The sequence below is a fragment of the Gossypium hirsutum genome, chromosome D01 (assembly GCF_007990345.1).
Source record: "Gossypium hirsutum isolate 1008001.06 chromosome D01, Gossypium_hirsutum_v2.1, whole genome shotgun sequence".
Classification (NCBI taxonomy): domain Eukaryota; kingdom Viridiplantae; phylum Streptophyta; class Magnoliopsida; order Malvales; family Malvaceae; genus Gossypium; species Gossypium hirsutum.
In genome coordinates this window covers 5,565,203-5,588,792 of record NC_053437.1, presented here as the reverse complement: position 1 = coordinate 5,588,792, position 23,590 = coordinate 5,565,203, and the positions used below count along the sequence as shown (strand labels likewise).

General features: G+C 30.8%; 3 protein-coding genes across 5 annotated transcripts; 1 reads left to right on the top strand and 2 right to left on the bottom strand.

Moving 5' to 3' along the window:
• Nucleotides 1-4,450: 4,450 nt before the first annotated feature.
• On the top strand, nucleotides 4,451-6,546 carry LOC107943063 (multiprotein-bridging factor 1a). The gene is made up of 4 exons (XM_016876792.2): nucleotides 4,451-4,714; nucleotides 4,891-4,974; nucleotides 6,046-6,128; nucleotides 6,233-6,546. Exons 1-4 carry the CDS (start codon nucleotides 4,573-4,575, stop codon nucleotides 6,350-6,352), a joined length of 429 nt encoding a protein of 142 aa, XP_016732281.2. The 5' UTR covers nucleotides 4,451-4,572; the 3' UTR covers nucleotides 6,353-6,546.
• A 2,234-nt stretch (nucleotides 6,547-8,780) lies between these two features.
• LOC107943062 (tubby-like F-box protein 7) lies at nucleotides 8,781-12,509 on the bottom strand. Its single transcript, XM_016876791.2, has 4 exons — nucleotides 11,983-12,509; nucleotides 11,115-11,202; nucleotides 9,823-9,952; nucleotides 8,781-9,552 (listed from the first exon to the last, which is right to left on the bottom strand). The coding sequence occupies exons 1-4, from the start codon at nucleotides 12,358-12,360 to the stop codon at nucleotides 8,979-8,981; spliced, it is 1,170 nt and encodes a 389-aa protein (XP_016732280.1). The 5' UTR covers nucleotides 12,361-12,509; the 3' UTR covers nucleotides 8,781-8,978.
• A 953-nt stretch (nucleotides 12,510-13,462) lies between these two features.
• LOC107943058 (axial regulator YABBY 5) lies at nucleotides 13,463-18,055 on the bottom strand. Of its 3 annotated transcripts, none has more exons than XM_016876786.2 (9): nucleotides 17,862-18,055; nucleotides 17,557-17,652; nucleotides 17,007-17,132; nucleotides 15,849-15,968; nucleotides 14,539-14,662; nucleotides 14,405-14,453; nucleotides 14,225-14,300; nucleotides 14,041-14,109; nucleotides 13,463-13,660 (listed from the first exon to the last, which is right to left on the bottom strand). In XM_016876786.2, exons 3-9 carry the CDS (start codon nucleotides 17,079-17,081, stop codon nucleotides 13,625-13,627), a joined length of 549 nt encoding a protein of 182 aa, XP_016732275.1. In that variant the 5' UTR covers nucleotides 17,082-17,132; nucleotides 17,557-17,652; nucleotides 17,862-18,055; the 3' UTR covers nucleotides 13,463-13,624. The 3 variants fall into 3 exon arrangements, with proteins under 3 accessions (XP_016732275.1, XP_016732276.1, XP_040942794.1); XM_016876787.2 differs by having other exon boundaries at nucleotides 17,007-17,096; nucleotides 17,862-18,051; XM_041086860.1 differs by lacking the exon at nucleotides 17,862-18,055 and having other exon boundaries at nucleotides 17,007-17,096; nucleotides 17,557-17,755.
• Between the last annotated feature and the right edge of the window lie 5,535 nt (nucleotides 18,056-23,590).

Here is a 23,590-nt window from a genome sequence, read left to right as displayed (position 1 = left end):
GTTCATGTGCTCTTTGAAACAATCAATTGAAATTCAGTGGCGGAGTCAAGATGTTAACTTTATTAAGAATGTTCAGTTAAAATTAAACATGATACGCAAAGAAAAGATATGAGAAAAGTAATGTGAGTGCCAAGAGTAGGTACGGCTTTTTTTATATTCTAATTTTTACTCCTCAAATTTAGCTTCTTTAAGAAGATTTCCTACTTGTTTTTATCAAGAATAATATTTTTAATATCATTTGTAATATTATAAAAATGTTGGAAGGATCTTCTTTTATATTTAGGAATTGAAAAATCTTAGACCTTGAGGCTATAGCCCCTGAATCTCTTAGTAGAAAATCATAAAAGAAAATAATATCGTAAAATGAAAAAAATATAATATTATTTTTTTATAATGATAATCTCACCTATTATTTTATATATCATAATTTTTGTATATGGTTTCGTTTTGTGTTTTTTATTATTATTATATAACTCGACTTCTAATAAAATATTGTAACTCCTTTAGATAATACGGTACACAATATTTTACAAATAAATTATTTAAAATAATAAGATATCACTCATTGAAAAAAATAAATTGTGTAAATTGTAATAAAAGTGTAATGGAAGATGAATATAAAATGTTATTTGATATTTCTTGGGTTTTATCCATTTTAATTTTTTTAATTATTTTTAATATAATAATATTTAATTTCTCATAAAAATATTTAATGTATGTGTGGACCATCACATATGTTGCAAATTATTCTTGGTTTAAATAAGAAACATTTAAATTGATAAAATTAAATAGTTTAAATTATAATTAAAATGTAATTGAAGATGGATATAAAATATATATTAATTAAAAAAAGTGTCCTAATAAAATACTTATTTTAAGTTTGAATAAGGGGTAAAAGAATAATTCTATTTTTGTCAAATTTTGTTATAGTCTTTATATTATGCTTAAGTTGTGAATTTAGCTCATATATTATAATTTGGTCAATTTTGGTTATTATACTTTCTGAATTGATAAATTTTAATCCTGAACTTTTCGATTTTTAAAATTTTGATCCTAACCCGATCGATAATAGTTGAATCCATTTAATTTTGGTTTACTATTAATCTTTTATAAATTAACTAATTGAGGGGAAAACAAAGTATAAGATAGTTAACTATACTAATAATCTTTCATAAAAAAACTATATTAAAATGATAATTATTTGGTACATTTAATTTTGAATAATTATTGGATACTATATCTTAAGAATTCATTTTGAATATATTAAAAAAATAATTCCAAAAAAAAAAGAATTGGAATTAGAATTCAACTTAATTTGTATGTACACATTAATAATAAATAAAATTAATTATAATTTTAATATATTGTTCAAATTTTAAATTTAATGTCAAAACATTAATTTTAATTTTATTAGTTTTAATATTAAAAATTATTATTTTAATAATTAAAATATAAATTATAATTAGATCAAATATAATCAATATCAAAATTTATGAACTTAATGCAAAATCAATTTACATAGTAAGTTATTATAATAGTTTTCCAAGTTTATAATGTTGAAAAGGAGTGAAGAAATAGGGGAACACATCGAATTTTGTCAAAGTTCAATACCAAAGCTCGTTTAAATCGGTTCGTATGATATTTCACATGCTATTATTTGATACATTTCATATATATACACATATTGTACCATTTCATATTATGATTCAGTTGAAATATCATTCATCAAGTTAATGTTTTATAATCCCCATTAATTGAACTCAGGCTCAAGATGGATACATGGATTATCCAACCAACACATCAATCTGGCACCTCAATGTATCATCAGAAAGTCCGAAGTAATTTGCGCTCAATGCTATCATATCATACTTGCACTTAGTGCATCATCGGAAAGACTGAAGTAATTAACGCTCAGCACTATTTATATCATACTAGCACCTAGTGTCATGGGTTGCGCATGGGAGCACGCAACCGTGACAAACTTGTGCGATCCATCATATTTGAGGAAGGTCATTTGGCCCAACCAAATTGACCCGTTGCCTGGAGAGATTAAAAGCCCATCTCAAGAGCCTGGTAAATATGGAAAGTGATCCAAGAAGATATGATTATGTAATCTTAGAGTTCTAATTGTATACAACTTCTAATTGTGTCTTAGAGTTCTAATTGTATACAGCTTTTAATTGTAGCCATTCATATACTTTGAGGCTCAACTATAAATAGAGACCTCTTTGCTCATTGTAATTCATTCAGTTGTTAATAAGAATTTTGAGAGTGTTCACTCAAACTTTTCTCCCAAGCGTTATTGCTTTTGTTCATCTTTCAAAGTTCGTTCTTACTTCGTTCTTCTGCTGTTCTTCGTGGGTGCCTTGAGGGAATTCTGTTGAATCCTTTATCATTGCGAGATTAAGCTGACTTAGGTGTTTTTACTGTTGAATCCGTTATCATTGCGAGTTAGGCTAACTTAGGCGTTTTTTAAGCAAAGAAACTGCCTAAGGCCGCACAGATCGCGTGGAAAAATTCTAAGTCCGTGACACTAGTGCATCATCAAAAAGATCAAAGTATAAACTCGTACACAATCTAATCCTATGGCATGCCAATTATATTTGACTTTGCCTGAACAATTAATAGGGTAACTAATGTTCAATAACAGATCATTACATATTTAATATCATAGTTTCATATAATTCCCATCATCAATTCATATTACGAATCATTTAACATGTTCATATCATGCTCGTTTTTACTATGTTCCAAATCAAGTCAATCTTCGACATTCAATTTCATCAAACACAATCAATTCATGAGACAAGTAATGATTTTATCTTAATAGCTAATATGCAACAATCATGTATATATGTTGAAAATAAATCTTACAAGTACAAATTGAATTTGTCACTCATCTACGACTCTCATCTTTCCCTCGCGAGGCCCGTCGTTGTCTTTACTCTTTAGCTACGTTCAATAATGCAATTATAAAACAATGTCAGTTCACATCCCAATCACATTAAAATACATAGCCAACATATTTTGTATTTTAATTAATTTAGTCTCTATACTCGCGATACACATATTCCATATTTAACATCGGATCAAAATTAAATTTCACAACCTTTCATTAGGGATCCTATACTTTTCATCTACAACATAATTTCATGAGTTTTCAATTTAGTCTCTAATATTACAAAGTTATCTAACAAATTTAACTTAATTTCTAACTTAGTCCTTATCATAAGCTAAGCTTATTAGCTACCAATTTCTTCAAATCGAGCTCAAAACGATCAATTTTATTTTAATGGCAGTTTGATAAACATCTAACAATTGATCAAATTAACATATGGAATAGCTAGATTAAACTCTGATGATCAAGAATTTATAAAAATCAAAGAAAAAGGCTTGGTTACCTTTGAAAATTAATGGTTCAAAGTATCTATCGGAGCAAGCACAGTAACTAATTCTTCGTATTGTGGAGGCCCATTAAGGGGGTAAATGTTGGCCATGAGTTTTAAAGTTGCTCCATACCCGGGACGAAGATTGAACCTTTGTCCACTAGTTAAGATAGGAGAGACTCTTACCATCTCACCTTGAAACTTCATCTTTCATTCCACTAAGTTGCCATATATACTTAGTTTAGTATTTAATTAAACTAGTTAATGATAATTACTTAGTTAATCTTATTTTATATTTTTGAATTGCAATTTCATTAAATAAACCATCATTTCCCACTAACTTATAAAACAAAAATGATTTAATAACTATTTTGGTCCTCTAAATTATTGCTAACTAGGTCTCCAAGCATTTTTTAAATTAAAATTTAATACTGATTCTGAGCTTTAATTAATAATTCTCTCGGTTGAATTATTTAACCAATCTTTAATATATTTTCATATTATCTCCATAAATCTTTCTATTTTACTTTTACGGACTCGGTTTACGAAGATGGAGTTTTAAAACAGCATTTTCTGACAACGGAAAAAGTCAGTTCATTACAAAGTACATAAAATGTGTCTTTAATTATTCATATTAATCTATAATAAATAAGTTTTTATTATGATTTTGTCTAAAAAATGATTATTTAAATGTCAATTTAGTTTGCTTAATTATTATGATTTTATATAAATATTATCGGTAGATGTTAATTCTATAATATAGTATAAAATAAAGAGTATTGAAAAACAATTTAACTAACATTTAAAGAGTAAAGATTAAAGCGTTCTAAAAAAAGAATTAGGGTAAAATATTAAATTAAAATTTTCATTATGATTTTAATTATTAAAAAAATTGATTTAATAATTTAAAAAAAAATCTTACCTATAAACAAATCTATCTGAATTTTTGGACATTAGCCCAAATCAGAACTCAAGCCCAACTAATGTTTTTAACTTTAAGTGATTAACTGCCACGTCATCTAATAATAGTTAATAGTAAATGGGGATAATACCTCATATAAATAGACGAAGCCCGTTTGCTTTTTTGCTGCATTTCTGACCAAGGAAGAAAAATTCTCTTCCTTTTTTTTATTCCTTCCTTTTTCCTTTCATCCAATCGACCAAATTCAGAGCTTACAAAAGAAAAATGGCCGGAATCGGACCTTTAACTCAAGACTGGGAGCCCGTCGTTATTCGGAAAAAGCCCCCAAACGCTGCCACCAAGAAGGATGAGAAAGTCGTTAACGCCGCCCGTCGAGCTGGTGCCGAGATCGAATCCGTCAAGAAATGTAATTTTTTCCTTTTCAGTTTTTAACTCTTTTTTCTTTTGGGAAAACTGCGTTTAGTCAGATCATCGGACTAAATACCTAACTTAGATGACAATTTATCATATCGATTAGGGTTTTTGTTTTTAGTGAAAATAGAGAATAATAAAAATCTAATTTTGTTGATGGGAATTTTGCAGCGAATGCTGGGACGAACAAGGCAGCATCGAGTAGCACTACTTTGAATACAAGGAAACTTGATGAGGAAACTGAAAATCTTGCTCGTAAGAAATATTTTATTCCCTTGCATTTAAATTTCTATTTACCCTATTATAACTAAGTTATATCTGAATTATAAATGAATTTTTTTATGTATGATATTCCCAATTTATTTCTCAAAAGAGAATGATAATTTTAAATTTGAATGTATTGTTTTTTTAAATAACGGTAATAAAATCATTTGTCTATAAATCTGTGTGTTCTGATGGATTTTAATATTTGTATGCTACCAAAGTAATTGTTGATATAAATTTTAAAGTATGTTTCAGAATATGTAATCCTCTTTAACTAGTAGTTTTGTCTTACTAGTCTAAGCTATTAAAAAATAAGAAAAAACTTTGCATATCATTGGGGATAGAGAGGTTTTATAAATTTATTCTTATTAATAAGTATACTTGTGTGCCCTTTGATTTTTGCTTTTTGCTTTCTTTCGTGTGTTTAGGAACCGATATGAGCTTTTAATGCATCTATGCATGCTTTGTAAATTGTCTTGATTATCTTCTCTTTCTTTTGTGAATTTATTTTTACTAATAAGTATACTTGTGTGTCTTTTGATATCCGTTTTCTTTCGTAAGTTTAGGAACAGATATGAGTTTCTAATGCATCTATGTGTACTTTGTTAAGGTGTCTCGATTAGCCTTTCTTTGTCTTGTGAGTATACTTGTGTATCATTTGGTTTCCTCTTTCTTTCGAGTTTAGGAACTGATGCAAGTTTTTAATGCATCTATGTATGCATTGTTAAGATGTTTCGATTGCTTTGGAAGATCAATTATGCTTTTATGATTTTATCTACATATTGTTTTCGTGATTATCAATTTTACCTGATTACATGTTTTTGTAGTTTCCTTCAATCTCATATAACAAGTGAGATGCTTTTTTATTTACATAATTGGCTATTATGATAAGATCCTAATCCTGGCCTCTGATCAGTTTGTTTAGCTTATATGATTACCGTATGTGTTCCTCTCCGCCCTACTTGCTCCATATGTTTTCATCAGTTTTAAACTTTTGTACACCTTTGTTTTTAATCAGTGTTTCTATTATGATCTTTGATCTGTGCTTGAATTGATGAACAGATGAACGAGTGCCAACTGAACTGAAGAAAGCCATCATGCATGCTCGAATGGAGAAGAAACTCACCCAGTCTCAACTTGCTCAGGTCTCTCTCATTTATCTATGTGTATGCATGATGTGCACTCCCCGAGAGTGTTATGAGTCTCTATTGTTAAGTTCTTTCGTTAAATCTTTCTTGTTATCTTACAGATGATCAATGAAAAGCCCCAGATTATACAAGAGTACGAATCCGGAAAAGCTATTCCTAACCAACAGATTATAGGTAAACTCGAGAGGGCACTTGGTGCAAAGCTGAGAGGGAAGAAGTGAGGAGGGTCTTGTCGTTAATCAAACAGAAGTTGAATATGGTGTCCAGTTCTTGAGTCCTAAAAAATGGTGATGTAAATAAATGCGCTCTACTGTTACTATGGCTCGCATGTAATAACAGCGTCTTCGATGTTATCTGAAGACTGACTATGACTATGACTGATGAAATGAAGTGTGTTCTTGACTGTTGCAAGGGATTCTCTGTGCTATTTATGTTTTGCTTTTGTGAAATTAGAGTAAGACACACTCCTTTGTTGAACAGATGATGGTTTCAACAATTAGAAACACCAATAAATTTGTTTTGGCGTAAACTTGTTGCAATTGGAATTTTGTGCTCGGAATCTAGGGAACATGTCTTTTTCCCCTCGTGAATATGTGATCTGTTTGTTGGTTAATTGATTGAATCTGTAGTTGTAACTGTATTATAGCTCTTAAAAACCAACAAAATGTTGTAGAGAACTTCATGAAACTTGCTCGGCTGCTTCATACTTTAAGGTGTGAAGGTTTGCTTTGTAATTCCACACTCTTCATTTCTTTTATTTTTAAAAAATGTCATTTGGACTCTCTATTTGTATTCAACACACTTTTGGGTTAGTTGTATGTGATATTCTCATACTTAGATTCTAAATGGATCTTTAAATTTTAAGTTATGCAAATCGTATCAATTAAGTCCTTTTATTAGTCTTGTCAGCTTTAGTATTAAATTTTACTTTTGAGTATAATGTGAATCAAATTTAAAATGATATGTAGTGTTTAGTACTTTTTTATGTATGATGTCACTAGAATATGCTTTGAAATGTGATAATTACGAATGTGATTCTTTCAAGATATTGATTAAAATTTCATGGAAGATATATTCTCACGTTTAGTTCACCAATTACTTTCTTAAAAATATAATAATAATTAACGAATTTATTCTTATTAAATAAAGATAATATTCATGAATTTAATTTTATAATAAATTTTAATTTTAAATATTTAGATTAAATATTTAATAATAAAATTTAATTAATAATTTTAAAATTTATAATTTTAATTGAAAGCAAAATTATTTAAAATTTGTCTTGCATATATTTTCTAAACAATAATAATGCATATATTAACTCATAGAATATAAAAAAGTTAATTTCAAGTATTATTTGAAGCAAAACTACAATTAATTAAATCATAGGAGTGTAAAACCATAGGTGATCTATCTTAAAATTCCTACACAACTTAAAGTAGAACAATTCTACCTATATTCTATAAAAAAAAAGTATGTCATACATATACAAGTACAAAATCAAGTTTGTAGCTAGAAAAAATAAAATAAAATCAGGGAATAAAATTTGTGAAAAATCCGTTGAAGTAATAGAGAAAAATAGGGTTACTTCTGTCTCAATATTTTTTTTAACTTCCCAATTTACCATGTTTATGGAAAAATAACTCTTAAGAGAAAGTTAAAGTTCAAGTAAAGTAAATAAAACTTCTCAGACTGACGTACCCGTACATTGTCAACCTTTAATATTTTACAAAACGATAATATCGGCACTCAAATCAATAGGAAAAGTTTTTCATCTTCACAACCTGATCTTCAGGTCTTTTTTCAGAACCTAATACCCTTTACGATAGGCGCTAATTGCTTTCTACTAGCTAAAGTAGCTCAGCTCAAACTCTTCTCATGGGATTGGCTTACCTCACTTTCAAGCATCCATTGGATCAGAAATCTTTCTTCCTTCCCTCATCTGTCCCACGTGCTCTAATCCTTTGAGCTATAGGCCCCACCTCGTCTATCATACCAAACGTTACTATAAAACAAATTTTAAACACATTCATATGGATTACAAGAATAATTTTTTTGATTAAGAATAGAGACCATGTCATTAAAATTTAGTAGGGTTATTTTTTCATTTTCCTAATATGTTAGATTTAAGTTGTCCAAGCAATTTAGGCACAAATGTTTAAATGGCTTGACTAATAAACTAACCAAATAATCTAATTAATACGATATTGATACTTTAAAAACCTAATTAAAGAAGTTGAGAATTGAGAACTAGTTAGTTGTAATTAATAATAATTTTGAAGTACTATGATATATTCTTCTTTTAAAAGAAATTTGGTTCTCATATCCAGCCTTTTCCTTAGAAGATTTCAACAGAAAACCATCAATTTTGGAAACCTCTTTACCAGGAGCTTCTAACTTGTCAACAAACATGGCGGCCTGAATGCAATGTTCCAACTATTCGAGTGCAAATAAAATACCAAAAGGAAGAGTTAATAATACCAAACAAGAAGTAAAAATCATATGCTTTTGTCGATACTTTCCCTATGAACACCATTTCCAAAGAAATGCTTTTTTCCTATTCAATTCCCAAACCCTGCCCTCAAATTTCAAGACATGAGAAACTACACAAGGTACTTGCATGTTGATGCAACTAAAAGTCCAAAGATATTTTTAAACCAATAATTTCAGCAAATGTTATTAGATACAAAGAGAAAACATGTACATGATTTTGATTTTGTCTCACCAAGCCAAGGCTCTCCAAACGTTTTTCAAGTGACATTTAAGAAAAAAAAAATATTATATTAAAACATGTAGCACAACTTGTTACCATATATATGTATATGATAGTACATAAACATAGTAAAATCACTCACAAGCCAATTTTGTACCAAAGCTTGTAAGGCAGATGGCAAAAGCGAGAAAAGCCGATAAGGGCTGCCTATAATCCATGGTGAATGTATCATCCCCTACTTTACCAAACTGGAGAACGGTTTCCTCCTCTTCTTTCCCTCCCAGTTGGCTCTCTTCAACAGTTGCAGCCAGCTGAAAGTTTTTCACGGATGCTACAGTTACCCGACCGTGGAAATTTAAGCACCAGCACTGTAAATGTTCGTGCCATCTTGGAGCTTTGTTCCTCAAAATTGTATGACCGGATGAGGCATGCTCGGGCATTTTCATCTTGATGTCATCTAAATACTTCTCATCAGCCATATCTTCCGGCAAAGGGCACTGTATTGAACAAACCATCCTCCTAGGACCTCTCGATTTCAACAGATTGAACTTGTAAGACACTTGTCCAACCTCAAAATTGCCAGCTGGAACTTGGGGGCAGATTTGCTTACTTGCAAATCTGCGACTTGCTCTGCAGCTCGAGGGCTTAGCGCCACTGTGCGGTGGCTGACTATCATAGATTTTAAAGTTGGTACCTAGAAAATCCGAACTGCAAAGATTTTAAATTTGTGTGTCAGCTTAACATTTTAATCTGAACTATAAAGCATTCTATTTTTGTTGCATCAAGACAAGTAATAGCATCATAAATATTGTTCCACAAAGATCCTTTAAAAATTCACTGCCACTAACCGTATGCAATATATTCAAAGAGGAGATCCTGTAATCAGAGTTCTAGAAAGAGACATCACAAAATACCTCTACTAAACTTCATGACTGCCATTTGGCCAAAAAAAAAAAAAGGGAATCATGAGTGCCGTACCTTAACTTCCCGACATAGGCATTACTGCCTTGAGATAGTTCATTTGGATCAAGGGATATAAAATACTCGATATGAGCACCATGTCGATATCTTCGTGCTGCCAATAGAAACTTCCCCTTCTCGGTGAATGCTGACAAACATCAGGAAAAGATTAAAATAAGGTAATTTCAACCACTAACAGCTAGCATCATCCAGTTGCATGTTGGCTACAAAAAGGGAGAACTACTAATAAGATTGGCTAACATGGGCATGCTCTCAAGAACTAAAATTGAATAGCAAAGAGGTCTTAGTATATAAACAAAAGGTAACAAGATATTATACTCGGTAGTCAGTGAACTGTTAAATGTAAAACTAAAAAGAGACAAATGATTGCTATCCTTGCATGTTTCCATTGCCCAAAGTTGCTGCTTCCAGAAAGAAAATATCACTAGTTTGCATCCCGAGAGAGAGAGAGTTGGGGGTAAAGAGGTTACAATATCAGATCCTTATGACTCGAGCAATAGCTTCATATACCTCTTGTCAGAAATAAACCTGTCATCAATTTGAAGATAATACCACCACACCTAAAGAAGACTACCGAGACCAGAGACTTAATAAATATCAAATTGTTTACCAACCCGTATCCTTTCTCTCAGAAGCCACATAATGATTATTTTGCTATGCTTATTACAAGGCTATTCTGGAAAACAACACTATTAAAAAAAAAATTTTAAAAAAGGAAAAAAAAGAAAACCCGATTGCATGTAGCAATGAATTCTCAGTTTAATAGAAGCTATTAGTCAATAGAACTGAAGATATAATTCAAGAACCCAGCACAGGAGACCTCTCTGACACCCTTCGATTACTGAATACAAGAAAGAGTGGACAAGTTCTAGTAAAATAAATTAACAACTGCCACCATACATTGTTTTCCAGAGAAAATAGTGGGCAGATCGATATCATCACGTTAAAAGCCCAAATCTAAGATGACAATGTGCCATGTATAGAATAGACAGGTTCAGATGATGAAATCTCATTGCCCTTTTAAAGTCAATGGGTGTCTAAGACCATTAAGCAAATTGACAATCATTATCTGAAAGGTTAAGACCAAGTCAAACTGACTTAGGCAAAGGTATTAGGTCAAAAGTCCACAGTTTTGAACCTACCCAGATAAAAGTCAAAAGTTAATTAAGGAGCTTTGACAAAGTGAATTATGTCCCTTTTAACCCATTTGTCAGCATGTATTACAGCATATCAGACTAATTTACGCATCTTATCATGTTTTGCTTGTGAAAAGAGAAAAAAGTACTTACATGGTGAAAGAGCAAGATAAAGGAAGAATGTTGAGTTTTTTTTGTTTCGCTTTATAATACACTGGTTAGGAAACTCCCGTGGACCAGGCTGCATTAGCGAAAGGGAACAAAACCATCAGCCCCAAAACTTATGAACTTGTTCATCAATTGACAACTGTAAATCCTAAATGCATTTCATATTCATAACCAGTAACCATCAAGCAGCTCAAATTCTGAAAACTCCACTTCAAACCAATAGCAATAAGCTAATACATTTAAAGATCGCAAAAGACAAAAATTCAACATTCAGGATAAGTTATTTTCCCCAATTTGCGAGACTTTTGAATAAGTTATTTTCTGATTATTGCAAGTGCCCAGAAAACAATTCTAACCCTCAAATGATAATTTCCTTATATATCACAAGAAAAAAAAAAGTGTCATTTCTATTAGACGTAAACCATGCTATGCTAAAAATTGACCATGCATGAAGTTTAACTTCCAATCACCAATAAAGGTTCAAAAAATGTTATTTGATTCAACTTTTGAAACTCTATACCCAGCACATTTCCCCCCAAATAACCCAATATACAGATAAGAAGCACAAAATAATTTCCTAAATTACATACCAAGAACAAAATGCATCTATCAATAACAATTATCAGTAAAGGACATTACCATAACTAGAACTCAAACAAATGAACCAAAATAAAGACTAATTCTACATCAATTCCCCACAAATCATTCCAATTCGCAAACATTTGAAGTCTAAAAAAGTTAAAGTACCCTAAATTACAAATATTTGAAACCTTAATGATACTTACATACACTATCAGATTACGAAATTATATCTCAATTTCAATTTCAATTTCAATAAAAATAAATAAATTACCTGCTTAAGACAAGAAGGAAAAGTGATTTTGCCGCTATTTTGAGAAGAAGCCTTAACGATCTCCCTCGTAACTTCTCTCCACTTCTTACATACGCAAGCGCTCGAAACCACGTTTTTCCTGTCAGGCCACATTTCTTCACTCGCTTCCACACGCTCCATGATCTCAACTAACAATTCCGGCAGCAACGTCGACCATGAATCCCCTCCAGCCTCCGCCAACGGCGGCGGCGAAGACGGTGATGATGTAGAAGAAGACTCCAGGTGATTCTCCCTGGTCGAGACTGTTGTTAACGCCGCCGTTCTGGCAGACAGTCTCAATGATCTCGAGAACCTACGTGAAAGGCACGAGGTTTTCCTCATCGGAGACGAACACGACATCGTTTCAAAGACTCTGTTGTTTTTATATTTTTCCTTTTACACTTTTGAGAGAAGAGATTCAGAAAGGGGGATTTTATGTGAAAAAAAAAGGGTACAAAAAACGAAAAAAATAAATGGAGGATAAAAATGATGACGGTTGCAAGAATAACAGCGCGGTGAGCGAAACCGAAGAGGGACAAATAAGATAGGGAGACAATGTGACGTGGCAAAATATGATTGGCGGTGATCAAACGGGGGTTGGTGAGATTTGGGATTTGTTTTAATTTTTGACTCGGTCCCTTTGAATCGATAATCCTAAAATGTTTGTTTTATGCCCTGTCAGTGTTTTGAATTTTGAGTCTGTTGAGTTGTCATTTTGTTATTTTTTGTTTGATTTTTTTTTAAATTTCATCCATAAATAAAATTTCTTTTCAAAATTTAAAATTTAAAATTTTACTGTATTAATCAATTTGTTAATAAATAAAACAATAGTTTTGTTAAAACAGTGGTACATTTGTTTCAATTGTAAATTTAATCTAATTAATCCAAAATGATTCTCACAATTTCACATTTAGAATTTAAATGTCAACTTCTATAGTTTTCTTTATTAAATTGTAAGTTTTACGGTAATAAAAAGTAATTTTATCATTTTAATAGCCTATATATTTATAATTTTTAAAAGATTAAATCAAATTTTGATCATTTTTAAGGGGTCAAATTGTAATTTAATTTTTACTAATTTAAAATTTTTAAAAATTTAAAGAATCTAAATGAAAATTTTTCCATTTTAAGAGGGCCAGGGCCTTGCCAACCACTCTAGTTACACCCCTGGATTGGAATAAACATTATTGTCAATGCAAGATGACATATATTCAAGTAAGGTAAAGTGCATTATTCTCCTATTTATAACTTAGAGAAGAGATATGATGTAAACCTAGAATCTCAAAGTTGTCACATTTAAAAAAAAAAAAACCCAATAAAATTCTAAATTTGTGTTGTATCATAGATATTTTTTAGTTGTATAAAGAGTTTTCAATTTGGTGAAAAATTTAGTTAAAGTTTTTAACCAATACCAAATTTACATTACGTACCTATAATTTTTATGAGAGAAAAATGAAATGTATGCATCAAAACTCTTATATATATATAATAACATCAATCATGACATAGATTAATAAAGCAAAGTGCATTTAAACAAACAAATTATAAGTTGATACAGCTCTCATAACGAAAGCCTTTTATTTCAACAGCATACATATTTTAGTAAGTATCAATAGCCATTTATTCACTTAAGCAGCTGGTGGAATGGCTCAGTTGAGTCCTGCATTATAAAATTCAAAGGAAAAAAAAAGGGTGAATCAACACAAAAATTGAAGTAGCCCATGCATGTTCAACAAAATTTAATGTTGTTGGTTTTAGATCTAATTGAGTTCCAAATAAATGTGTATGTAAATTATGGTTTTGGTCCCTCCACCATCCTTATATTTAAGTTATGCAAATTAATAGTAGTTATGAATCAAATCGTGACATACATTTGAAAGAAACTCGTTTCACTATGATGAGTTGGAGATAATGTTTTTAAGAAAAAATTTATATCAGTGTCCATTCATTTCTCCTTCCCATAATTTTCCCCAATAAGTGAAACAAAAGAAAAGATAATTATATAGTTTGCATTGCTTCTGAATGGAAGTTAGTACTTACATCATTCAGCTTAGGTTGATTGTCAGTCTCCAGCATCAGTCCAAAATGAATGTGAGGGAAGCGAGCCCACTGTAGTTGAGAACCCCAAATCACACAAACACAAAACTCTGTCAGTGATATCTGGATTGTTCAAACTAGACTATGCTTCTTCTTTTTTTATGATGAAAGCTAATATTGAGCTTACATTCTTAGCAGCAGTGCTAAATGCCTCCCTGTGAGTGATATCAGGATTGTTCAGCTTGATCCTCTGAATCTCCTCTCTATAAACATACCCCCATTTTCATCCCAAAAGATTAGAGGTTATTAATATAGAGCACAAAAAAAAAATCAACATAATTAATGATCAAATTACAGTCACTATTACTTGATGAACTGATTGTACAATGAAGGAGCCCTATGCCTCTTGTCAGGAGCTGGGAAAAAAGTCCATGAAATGTATATTTTAAAATTAAAATGAATCACAAATTAAACACAAAATAATAATGCAAGGATACTCACGTCGATTAACAACCCTTTCTTGAGTGGTAGTGTTTATAGTTGTTGCTCGCTTTGGTAACTTGTTCTTGCACCTGGAGGAAGACCCTAAGTCAATTCTGTACTCCGATGATGTGTAATTAGGCACCTAAAAACCATTAATAAACTAACATCAATTAACTATGTTCTGGATTTAAATTGCAGTCACAACGCAATTTCGGTTATCTCATCTAAATGCAGTCGCTATCAAGATTAATCGAAAGTATGGACGGAAAAATTGAAAACCACAAAATAATATCATAACATACAGGTATAAAATCACTATAGTTAATCATATTAAGGTGTCTTTTATATTTGTTTTATGATAGATAAAGATTAATTCTTTCAAAGATCCCTAAATCAATGTATGGAGTATCCTGTGGCACTAATGAAGCAATTTTCTCTATTAATCAATGCAAAAAGTATATTATTATAATGTTGATTAATAGCTTTGAATGACCTTAATCACATTTCAAAGTTTTTATTAGGTTCCACTTAAAGCATTAGATTGGGATCTATCTCTTTGATTGGACAAGCATGATCAATGGTTTTGCAAAGTTTTCTGTCTGCAAAAACTTAGCATTATCCATTTGCTTTTTCTCAGATATATATTCTTCAGAAACCTTTTTTAGATTTTAGTTTCCCCATAAAATGAGCTAAAAAGAAAGAAAGAACAAAGGAAAAAACAACACTGAAGTGACTAAATCAATAAAAAATAGTTTCATTGTGCTGAATTAAATAACTTTCACCCACATCCCAGAAGCAACCAAGATTGATGTTAAACAGAATATTTATATATACACATATATGATATTTTATATATATATATATAAAATAGCATCCTTGGGATCTAAAAACTGAGGCTTTTATATTTGGTACAATAGAAGACAAAACCTAAGAAAAAGGAAAATTTTGTGTAGTGACCAAAGCCTACAAACCCTAAAATTCTTGCCAATCAAAATCGAATTGAAATTTTTTGAAATTGAGGCTCAATGAAAGAATGGAAAATCCTGAAACTTTGATTTGCCCTAATTAGCTAACTATATCCTGACCTATGAAAAAGAATATTTAGGAATTTGGTTTTAATCATGGGTCCTTAGAGCAGCTCCTAGGGTTTTTTGAGTGATCTGAGAAAATATGCTTTGTAAATAAACTATTCTTTGGGGCTTTGCAACCCTAGATTTCAAGGCCCCATGGGAAATTACAGAGATTTTCCTTGGAAAGAGATAAAATCCCAGAAACCCTAACTGGATCTACAAGAAAAAAATATTGAAGAAAAAGATGATGATCATAACCTGAACATCTTTTCCAGCCCTTGATTGAAAGGAAGCTGCCAGGTTTACCGAACACAGATTGGAGCACTGCCCACATCTGACTGTTACTGTTTCAAACAAGCTGTTGCATGGAACATTGACCTGCAAAAATCATGTAAAAAAATTTTAGCTTATAAACCCTTTTACATACAAATCATTTGCTTATTAAAACTTGTAGGTGTTTGAAGAACAAGAACTCATATAAAGTTCTAAGATTTTCCAAAGCAAAAAGAAAATAAAAAAAATGTTTTTGGAAGTATATAGAGCTTTTCTTTAACTTCCAACTAGTACAGTATCTAGGGCTTTGTTTTATTTATATTTTTTCATTTTTTTAGGGTAGTCAATACTCAACACTGCCTGCCCCCTGGACTTTCTCATTGTTCAAAAAACCTCTTTCCTACATGAAAATGGGGGTTTTGAGGAAGACAACTGAGATGGTCCCTTTCATTTTCCATGATCAGTTAAACAAAAAAAGAAGAGAAGCTTTTTGTCATTACAAAAGAAAAAAAAACACCCCAAGGCAGGTAGTGTAGTGTATTCTAATAAGGAAAAGGTTAAGGTAATCTCAGAGGAAAAAAATATGAAGGAAATGTCATCTTCATTCTATATATCAGCAAATCTATCATCACATGCTTGTTTTCACTACATCTTTCTTTAAAAAAAATGAATTTAAGATCCATATTTTTTTTAAATAACTTCTCTCAGATCACAGGGTAAGATCTGCAAAAGAAAAGAAAAAAAATATGAAGAGAATTTATCACTTTTTCTGCAAAAGAATGAGAAAGGAAGTCTTAGGATAGTGACTTGACTTCATTGCATGAAAACCCTAAAATAATTACATAAAAGAAAACTCATCAAATAAGATTCTCCTATTAAGCTTAGTAACATAGAGAAGAAGAAGATAAAAGGAAAAATAATACTTTTGAAAGTTAGGGTCTTTAATGTAAAATAAAAACTAGAAACTAGGACATTGCTTATTATTTAGATATTGAACAATTGAAGACCTAAGCATTCACCTGCAACTATACAAAGCCATTATGCTAGCAGTAAAAGAAACTGACATCATGATGATGATATGAAGTCAGATTAATATATATATATAAACATTATTAATATATATGCAGGATCAGAATTAAATACCGCAAGAATGATGTTGCAAAGGTTGCAAGGGATGTAGCAGAGTTGTTCTGGTGCAGAATTGTGGGAGCTTGACATTTTTTTTTATTTTCCCTGATACCAAACTGGTTTTTACTTTTTTTCTTTTTCCTTTTGAATTAAGTTTAAGACGAAGACAAAGAAAAAGAACAACAAATAAAAAAAAAACACAAACTTGAGTAAGAATTACCCAAAGTAAATGTATAATTATATTATCAAACAACACAAACAATTATATTGAACAAGAAAAGAAGAAAAAAAAGGGAAATTAATTGAAGAAACTATGATGAACAAAGAAGGTAAAGGCAGACTGAGGAAAACGTGGGATTTGTAGTGCCATGACAGGCAGCACAAAAAAAGAGTACACTCTCTCTCTCTCTCACTAATATTTTAAAACACATCACAGTCACTCACTCACAAACACTCACTCTGAAGAAAAAGAAATGGAGAATGGGGCCATGGGGGAGAAAGCAGACAAAACAATACGGGGTTGGGGTTAGGGTTAGAAAATAAGGAAAGGGTAGAATCAACTTACAATTCAAAGCTGTTCCCTGGTTTTTTTAAGCTAAAAACAAACAATAAACCCTTCACTTTTCCTCTTCTTCTTCTTCTTCTTCTTCTTCTTCTGAAACTACAATGGAAATATAACATATTATATATAATGAATGAAAGGATATAAATTTCTTGGATTAAAAATTATGGGGTTTCTTTTGGGGGGGTTGAATTCAAAGACATATTCACAAACACATGCAAATGTTGTAATATTTAGGGGACATGGTTACTTTATTCGAGAATATAAAAGTGTTTCAAAGTGTCCTATACAAGGTATTGATAGAATACCAGATGGACCCTGTTTATAGTTGGCTATGAAATAAACACTAAGCCTGCACCATGGGTTTTAGATCTTTTATTTGTTTTTTTTTTCTTTTTTTTTTCTGGGAATCAAAGAAACTATATCGTCTTAGTGTAACTTTGCCAACTCCAAACATCAGTCACCATGGAAACAGCTAGTTCCATATTTATTCGTCTTCACCTAAAGGATTTGTGAGCTCGAATCTTATCAATATATATCTCGTTGTTTCTAATTGTAAATTGTTGGTAAAAGTACTGTTTAGGTCCCTATTTTATAGTGTTGAATGCATTTTGATCCCTGCATTTTTAAAATAAGTATTGCATAGGTATCATTTCAAGGTTCATGGTTAACCTTACTAAGGACGTTATTTCAGGGTTTGAAGGATTTTTTACCTAAATAATATAAAAATTAAAAATTTTTTGAAATGGGATAACAAGGGGCATTATTTAGGAAATTAGGTAAATTAAACACTAAAAAGTGGCGTTGTCTGATCAATCGGCTGTACTAACTTCAGCTGCCACCAATCATTACATTGATGATTAGTTTTGAAAAAATAATATATTTTTTTGGTGCCGCCAGGGCAATCGGCAACACTGATATGTATCATGCAATCGGCATTGGAATAAATCGATACAATTTCTTCTTTTTTATTTTTTAAAAGATTAAAAGAAGCATTAAAAGTAAAAAAAAAAAATCAGTAGAACTTGTGACTAATTGGTCACGACAATGTCGTGGCGGCATCGACTTGATGGCCTGCCACTGACATAATTGGTTAGTCAGAAGTTCAGCTTTAAATTTGATTTCCAGCTTTTTTAATCTTTTAAAAAAAGAAGTTATATATTAATTTATTTTGGTGTCGTATTCATACTTTTCAGGTGCGTATTTTTTACATGATACATACCGGTGTTGCCGATTGCTCAGGCAGCACCAAATTTTTTTTTCAAAACTAATCGTGAGTGTAATGATTGGTGGTAGGTGAGGTTGGTGCCGCCGATTAGTTAGGCGACACTATTTTTTATTATTTAATTTGCCTAGTTTTATAAAAAATGCCTCTGTTATCCCATTTCAGTAAATATATATTTATTTTATATTATTTAAGTAAAAAACAGGGGTTTGAATTTGAGATATATACTTGGATCTTACCACTGCACCTAACATCTATTGATTTTTAAAGGTTCTATATTTTAGAAAAACGAGCAAAATGATAAAATTTTGAATCAGTTGAAAAGAATTGTTAATTTTGTGAGTTGAATTTTAACCAAATGATATGGTATTAATTTAAAAAATGACACAACATGTTTATCGACATATTGCTAAATTTATATATATATATATAAAAGAGCATTCACCTAAGATTTTTTTCTCAATTTGGCACTTGAATTTTATTTTAATGTTTAATTTGATACCCAAACCAAACAATCTCATGAATATTTGAAATGTGTCCTCTAATAAAAAAAACATAAATACTTAATTAAGACAAAAAAAAAAGTAGAAGTCACATTGCAATCAAATACTTCTGCGAGATAAAAGAGAAACTCAAATACCAAATTTAAAAAAACTCATATACCAAACTTACATATAAATAGTACACTAATCCTTAAATTAATATGAAATTCAAATTATTTTCGATTGTTACAAAAGAAAATGATGAACTTATTTGTTTTTTACATACAAAGATTCTTTTCTTTTTTAAAAAGAAAAAACAAGAATCAAAATGCAAGTGTGGGTTTCTATACAATTTTTTTACCCTAAATAGTTGGAATCATATCGAAATTTTCCTGACTACTTAATTACTGCAAATCCAAAATGAATTAGCTTTTCCACAGTTTAACCTACACTTTTAAATATATATATATTTTATTTCGATCAGAATTTGACCAAAAGACTCCAAGAATCACTGCAAATGTAAATGAGCCAAACAACTTTTGTAAAACCAAATATCAGAAATGTTGGATAGGGTAAATTCTTTAATTTATTTTAAACAAGAGAGAGATAAATTAATTAATGAATTAAATAATGTGGGATTTGTTGGTTTGAAGGGCGTGGGTCATTTCCGATCCCAATGTTTATACAGTCAGCGATTCACTGTGAACTGTAAACGAAAGAGGGTTTTAATGTCTCAGACTGGGGAATCATGAGAGAGACGAAAGGCAAACGTATGTATATAAATATATATGTACGCACTTTGGGGGTGCCCAACGCTGATACCAACATCATTAATTTTATTTTCACAAAAATGTACTCTGCAAACATGTTTTTAATTACCTTTGTGGTGTTGGGTTGTTTGTATACGTATTATTTTATATAATTATGTTGTATTTGTATTTCTAAATTCTAAAAAGAAAAGGCTTAATTATCTTGTCTACTTTGTATAGGTTGTGTTCAGCTCATATACGGTATTGATAATATAATAGGTGAAGTTAGAAAAAAAATTTCTTGGAGGTGAGGTGGAATTGAGTTATGCACTTTGTAGATGGTTCTTTGATGGAAAGAGAGGAAGAGTTGCAAACAAGTGAACGACATGTACTAAGAGAAGACAGAGAGGAAGATTGAAGTAAATCCGGTAATACTGAGCGTAGCGGCAAGTGATGATATGTAAAGTGGAGAAAGAGAAATATGGTTAATGATAAGGCTAAACAAAGGGAAAATTTATGTATATATGCTGAAAAAATAAACATTTGAGAAACTAGATTGATTTTTTTTAATTTACTGATGTACACTATTTTTGGAGAGAGAAAGGAAAACGTGTCTTAGAGTTTTCACTTTGGTAAAAAATATTTTTTCTTTTTTTTTCTTACGGGCTGGAAATTGAAAGTTCGTATATTTATTTTTGTCTATGTTTGAGATAGACATGATTATAGTTTTAAGGAATGTTTGAATTTACGATGGTATCATGGAGCTGGGTGGCCTACAAATTTCATCTGTTGTGTGACTATGGAGTCATCACTCAGGAAGTCGAATTGCATTGTAACTCGAGGTCCAAGTTGATGGTGATTATACCGTCTCGAGTTGAAGTGTAACTAGGGCTTCAAGTTTACAAAGATTATGCTGTCAAAGGATAGAGCATAACTAGGCCCTAGTTGGCAGTGGTTATGTGGGCACAACAATCAGTTTTTTCTCATTAGAGGAGCATGCTTTATAAAACCCACATGGACGTACGAAGAAGAAAAACGTAGTGGCCTTTCAATATAACCAAGTAATTCGTGTTGTCCATGTCCACCAAATGTAGTGGCCTTGTTAGTAAAACTTGTTACACCCCAATTATGTCACAGGTTAAAATAACGGGATCACTTCCTTTGGTGGACATGGATAAAATGAAATACTTGATTATACTAAAAGGTCACTGCATTTTTCTTCTTCGTACGTCTGCTTGAGTTTTATAAAGCATTTCCCTCTGACGAGAAAAAATTGGTTGTCGTGCCCGCATAACCACTGTCAACTATGACCCCATTTATGCTCCATCCCTTGACAACATAACCTTTGTAAACTTGAAACCCTAGTTACACTTCAACCCCAAACCGTATAAACACCGCCAACTGGGACCTTGAGTTACAACGTGATCCGGCTTCCCGGTTGATGGCTCCATACTCACATGGCAGATGAAATTTGTAGGTCACCCATCTTCACAACACCACCATAAATTCAAACATTCCTTAAAACAATAACCATGTCTATCTCAAACACAAACAAAAATAAATCTACAACTTTTAATTTCCAACCGCAAGAAATAAAAAAGAAAAAAAAAAGAATTTTTTTTTACCAAAGTGAAAACGCATCTTACAGAGCACGTTTTCCTTTCTCTCTCCGAAGACAACATAGATCAATAAATTTTTAGAAAATCAGCCTAGTTTCTCAAATGTTTTTTTTTGTAGCATATATACACAAATTTCCCCTAAACAAAGAAAACAAGTTCAAATAATGTTAGAGAGAGCTTTAAGAATAAGAATATCCAAGTGTCAAAAGTCTCTCAACGGTTGTGAAAAGCTCATGTTTGTAGTGTTTCAAGAATAAAAGTTACAAACTAGTAATTAATGAGAGTAACAATAAATATTTTTAAGTTACAAAGGCATTAATGGTTTTTTTAATTAGGAAATAATTTTGTGGGTGATACTGAATAAATAAATAAGAATTCACTATGTTTCTAAAAAAAAAAGGGAGAAACACTCAATATTATAGGAAAATGTTAAGAGGAAAACATCTTAACTACCTCCATAACTGATCCACCAGGTCAAGCTCTCTGGAACATTCCAAGAGTAAAGATAACCCAAGAACCTTGCGATATTCTGGGTTACTTTCACTTCTACTTTGATGAAATGGTACACATGAAAAATCTTTCGCAACATCTCTTGAAATGTAAGACAATGATTGTTCTTTGATGAGAATTGTTCCTAAATAATGGTTACTTTGACTTGTTGCAAAATGAGTTTTTATCAACATAGTTCTTCTCAATGTAGAGGTTGTTTCTAAACATAGTTATTTCGAACTTTAGCTATTCTCAACAGGAATTGTTCTCAAATAACAACTACACTGGATAACAGTTGTCCCAACTAAAACTTTGTTCTAAACATAGATATTTTAGACATAACTATTCTCGAACAACTGTTGTTTTGAACAACAACTATTCTAAACAATAGTTGTTGCTCCGGAAGGTGAAATGGAAATGCTACTCGTTCCATACTTGATAGCACAATTTCTTGAAATATAATATGATTTATCTCAAGGAATCAAGAGATAAAATGTTAGTGGTCAAAATTGAGTATCTACAAGTTTCTATGAGAGCTAAGATGTAATTTCATCATTGTATTAACTTAAATATTTATAATTTTTAAAGGGTTAATTAAAATTTTATCATTTTTAATGAGTCAATTATTATTTCAAAAGACTTTTAAACTTTTTAAGAAGAATAAATTTACTTAATTTTGAAATTGAAATTAACTAATTTTTTTATTAAGAAACTACTGCCAACTCAATTAGTAATAAGATGTGATGTTTAAACCTAAGAAACATGAAACTAAAGAAGTAAAAGCAGGAAAGTCTTGTGTGGAGGAATGAATAGTTGTGATCTAAGAATTAGTTCAGACCCCATGAAAAGAAATCACTTCAAAACCTAATAAGTCTAATCAACACAGAAAAAATAATAACTACAAAATATTCTAGTGGCGGCTCACCAAAATAAATGTAAATCACTTTCAAAACCCTTATTAATTAGTTAGGTCAAAACCCAGAAGGAGGCTATATTTTTCAAAAAGAATAATTCTGACAAATCATATAGGAAAAAAAGACAGCCTAAGACTTGAAAGAAATGGTTTTCACTAAAAAATGGTTTAAAGGAAGATAGCTAAAGGGCCTGAAAGCTTTCGATTACAGAGGCTAAGGGCTAGACTTAATGCTATGATAAGCTAACAGCCCCCTTCACTTCAGATGTCTTTCACGCAATTTCTTGACTGCCATATTCTTAAACTTGCTGCATGCTTAACTCACCTACACAAGTAGAAACCCACTATTTATTTATTGCTCCATATTTTCTTAACTTCTGCATTTCTGATAAATATTTCTATTTTTATAAATTTTAAATTTTAAATTTAATTCATTTATTTTTATTTTTTAAATTTTAAAATTTAGTTACAATTGTTAATTATAATATATGAAAAATAGAGGAAGTAAATTATAAAAATAAAAATATAATGATTAAATTCTAAATTTATAAAAAAGTATA

Bases quoted from the DNA above. Each gene is read 5' to 3' on its own strand.
- LOC107943063 (XM_016876792.2), top strand. From the start codon at position 4,573: ATGGCCGGAATCGGACCTTTAACTCAAGACTGGGAGCCCGTCGTTATT. The intron at 4,715-4,890 runs GTAATTTTTTCC...GGAATTTTGCAG, and splicing joins GATCGAATCCGTCAAGAAAT to CGAATGCTGGGACGAACAAG. The intron at 4,975-6,045 runs GTAAGAAATATT...ATTGATGAACAG, and splicing joins GGAAACTGAAAATCTTGCTC to ATGAACGAGTGCCAACTGAA.
- LOC107943058 (XM_016876786.2), bottom strand. From the start codon at position 17,081: ATGTCAAGCTCCCACAATTCTGCACCAGAACAACTCTGCTACATCCCT. The intron at 14,110-14,224 runs GTAAGCTCAATA...TCTCAACTACAG, and splicing joins TTAGCACTGCTGCTAAGAAT to TGGGCTCGCTTCCCTCACAT. The intron at 13,661-14,040 runs GTAAGTACTAAC...TTTATAATGCAG, and splicing joins ATCAACCTAAGCTGAATGAT to GACTCAACTGAGCCATTCCA.
- LOC107943062 (XM_016876791.2), bottom strand. From the start codon at position 12,360: ATGTCGTGTTCGTCTCCGATGAGGAAAACCTCGTGCCTTTCACGTAGG. The intron at 11,203-11,982 runs GTAATTTATTTA...TCGCTAATGCAG, and splicing joins TTCCTTCTTGTCTTAAGCAG to CCTGGTCCACGGGAGTTTCC. The intron at 9,553-9,822 runs GTACGGCACTCA...AAATCTTTGCAG, and splicing joins GCCTATGTCGGGAAGTTAAG to TTCGGATTTTCTAGGTACCA.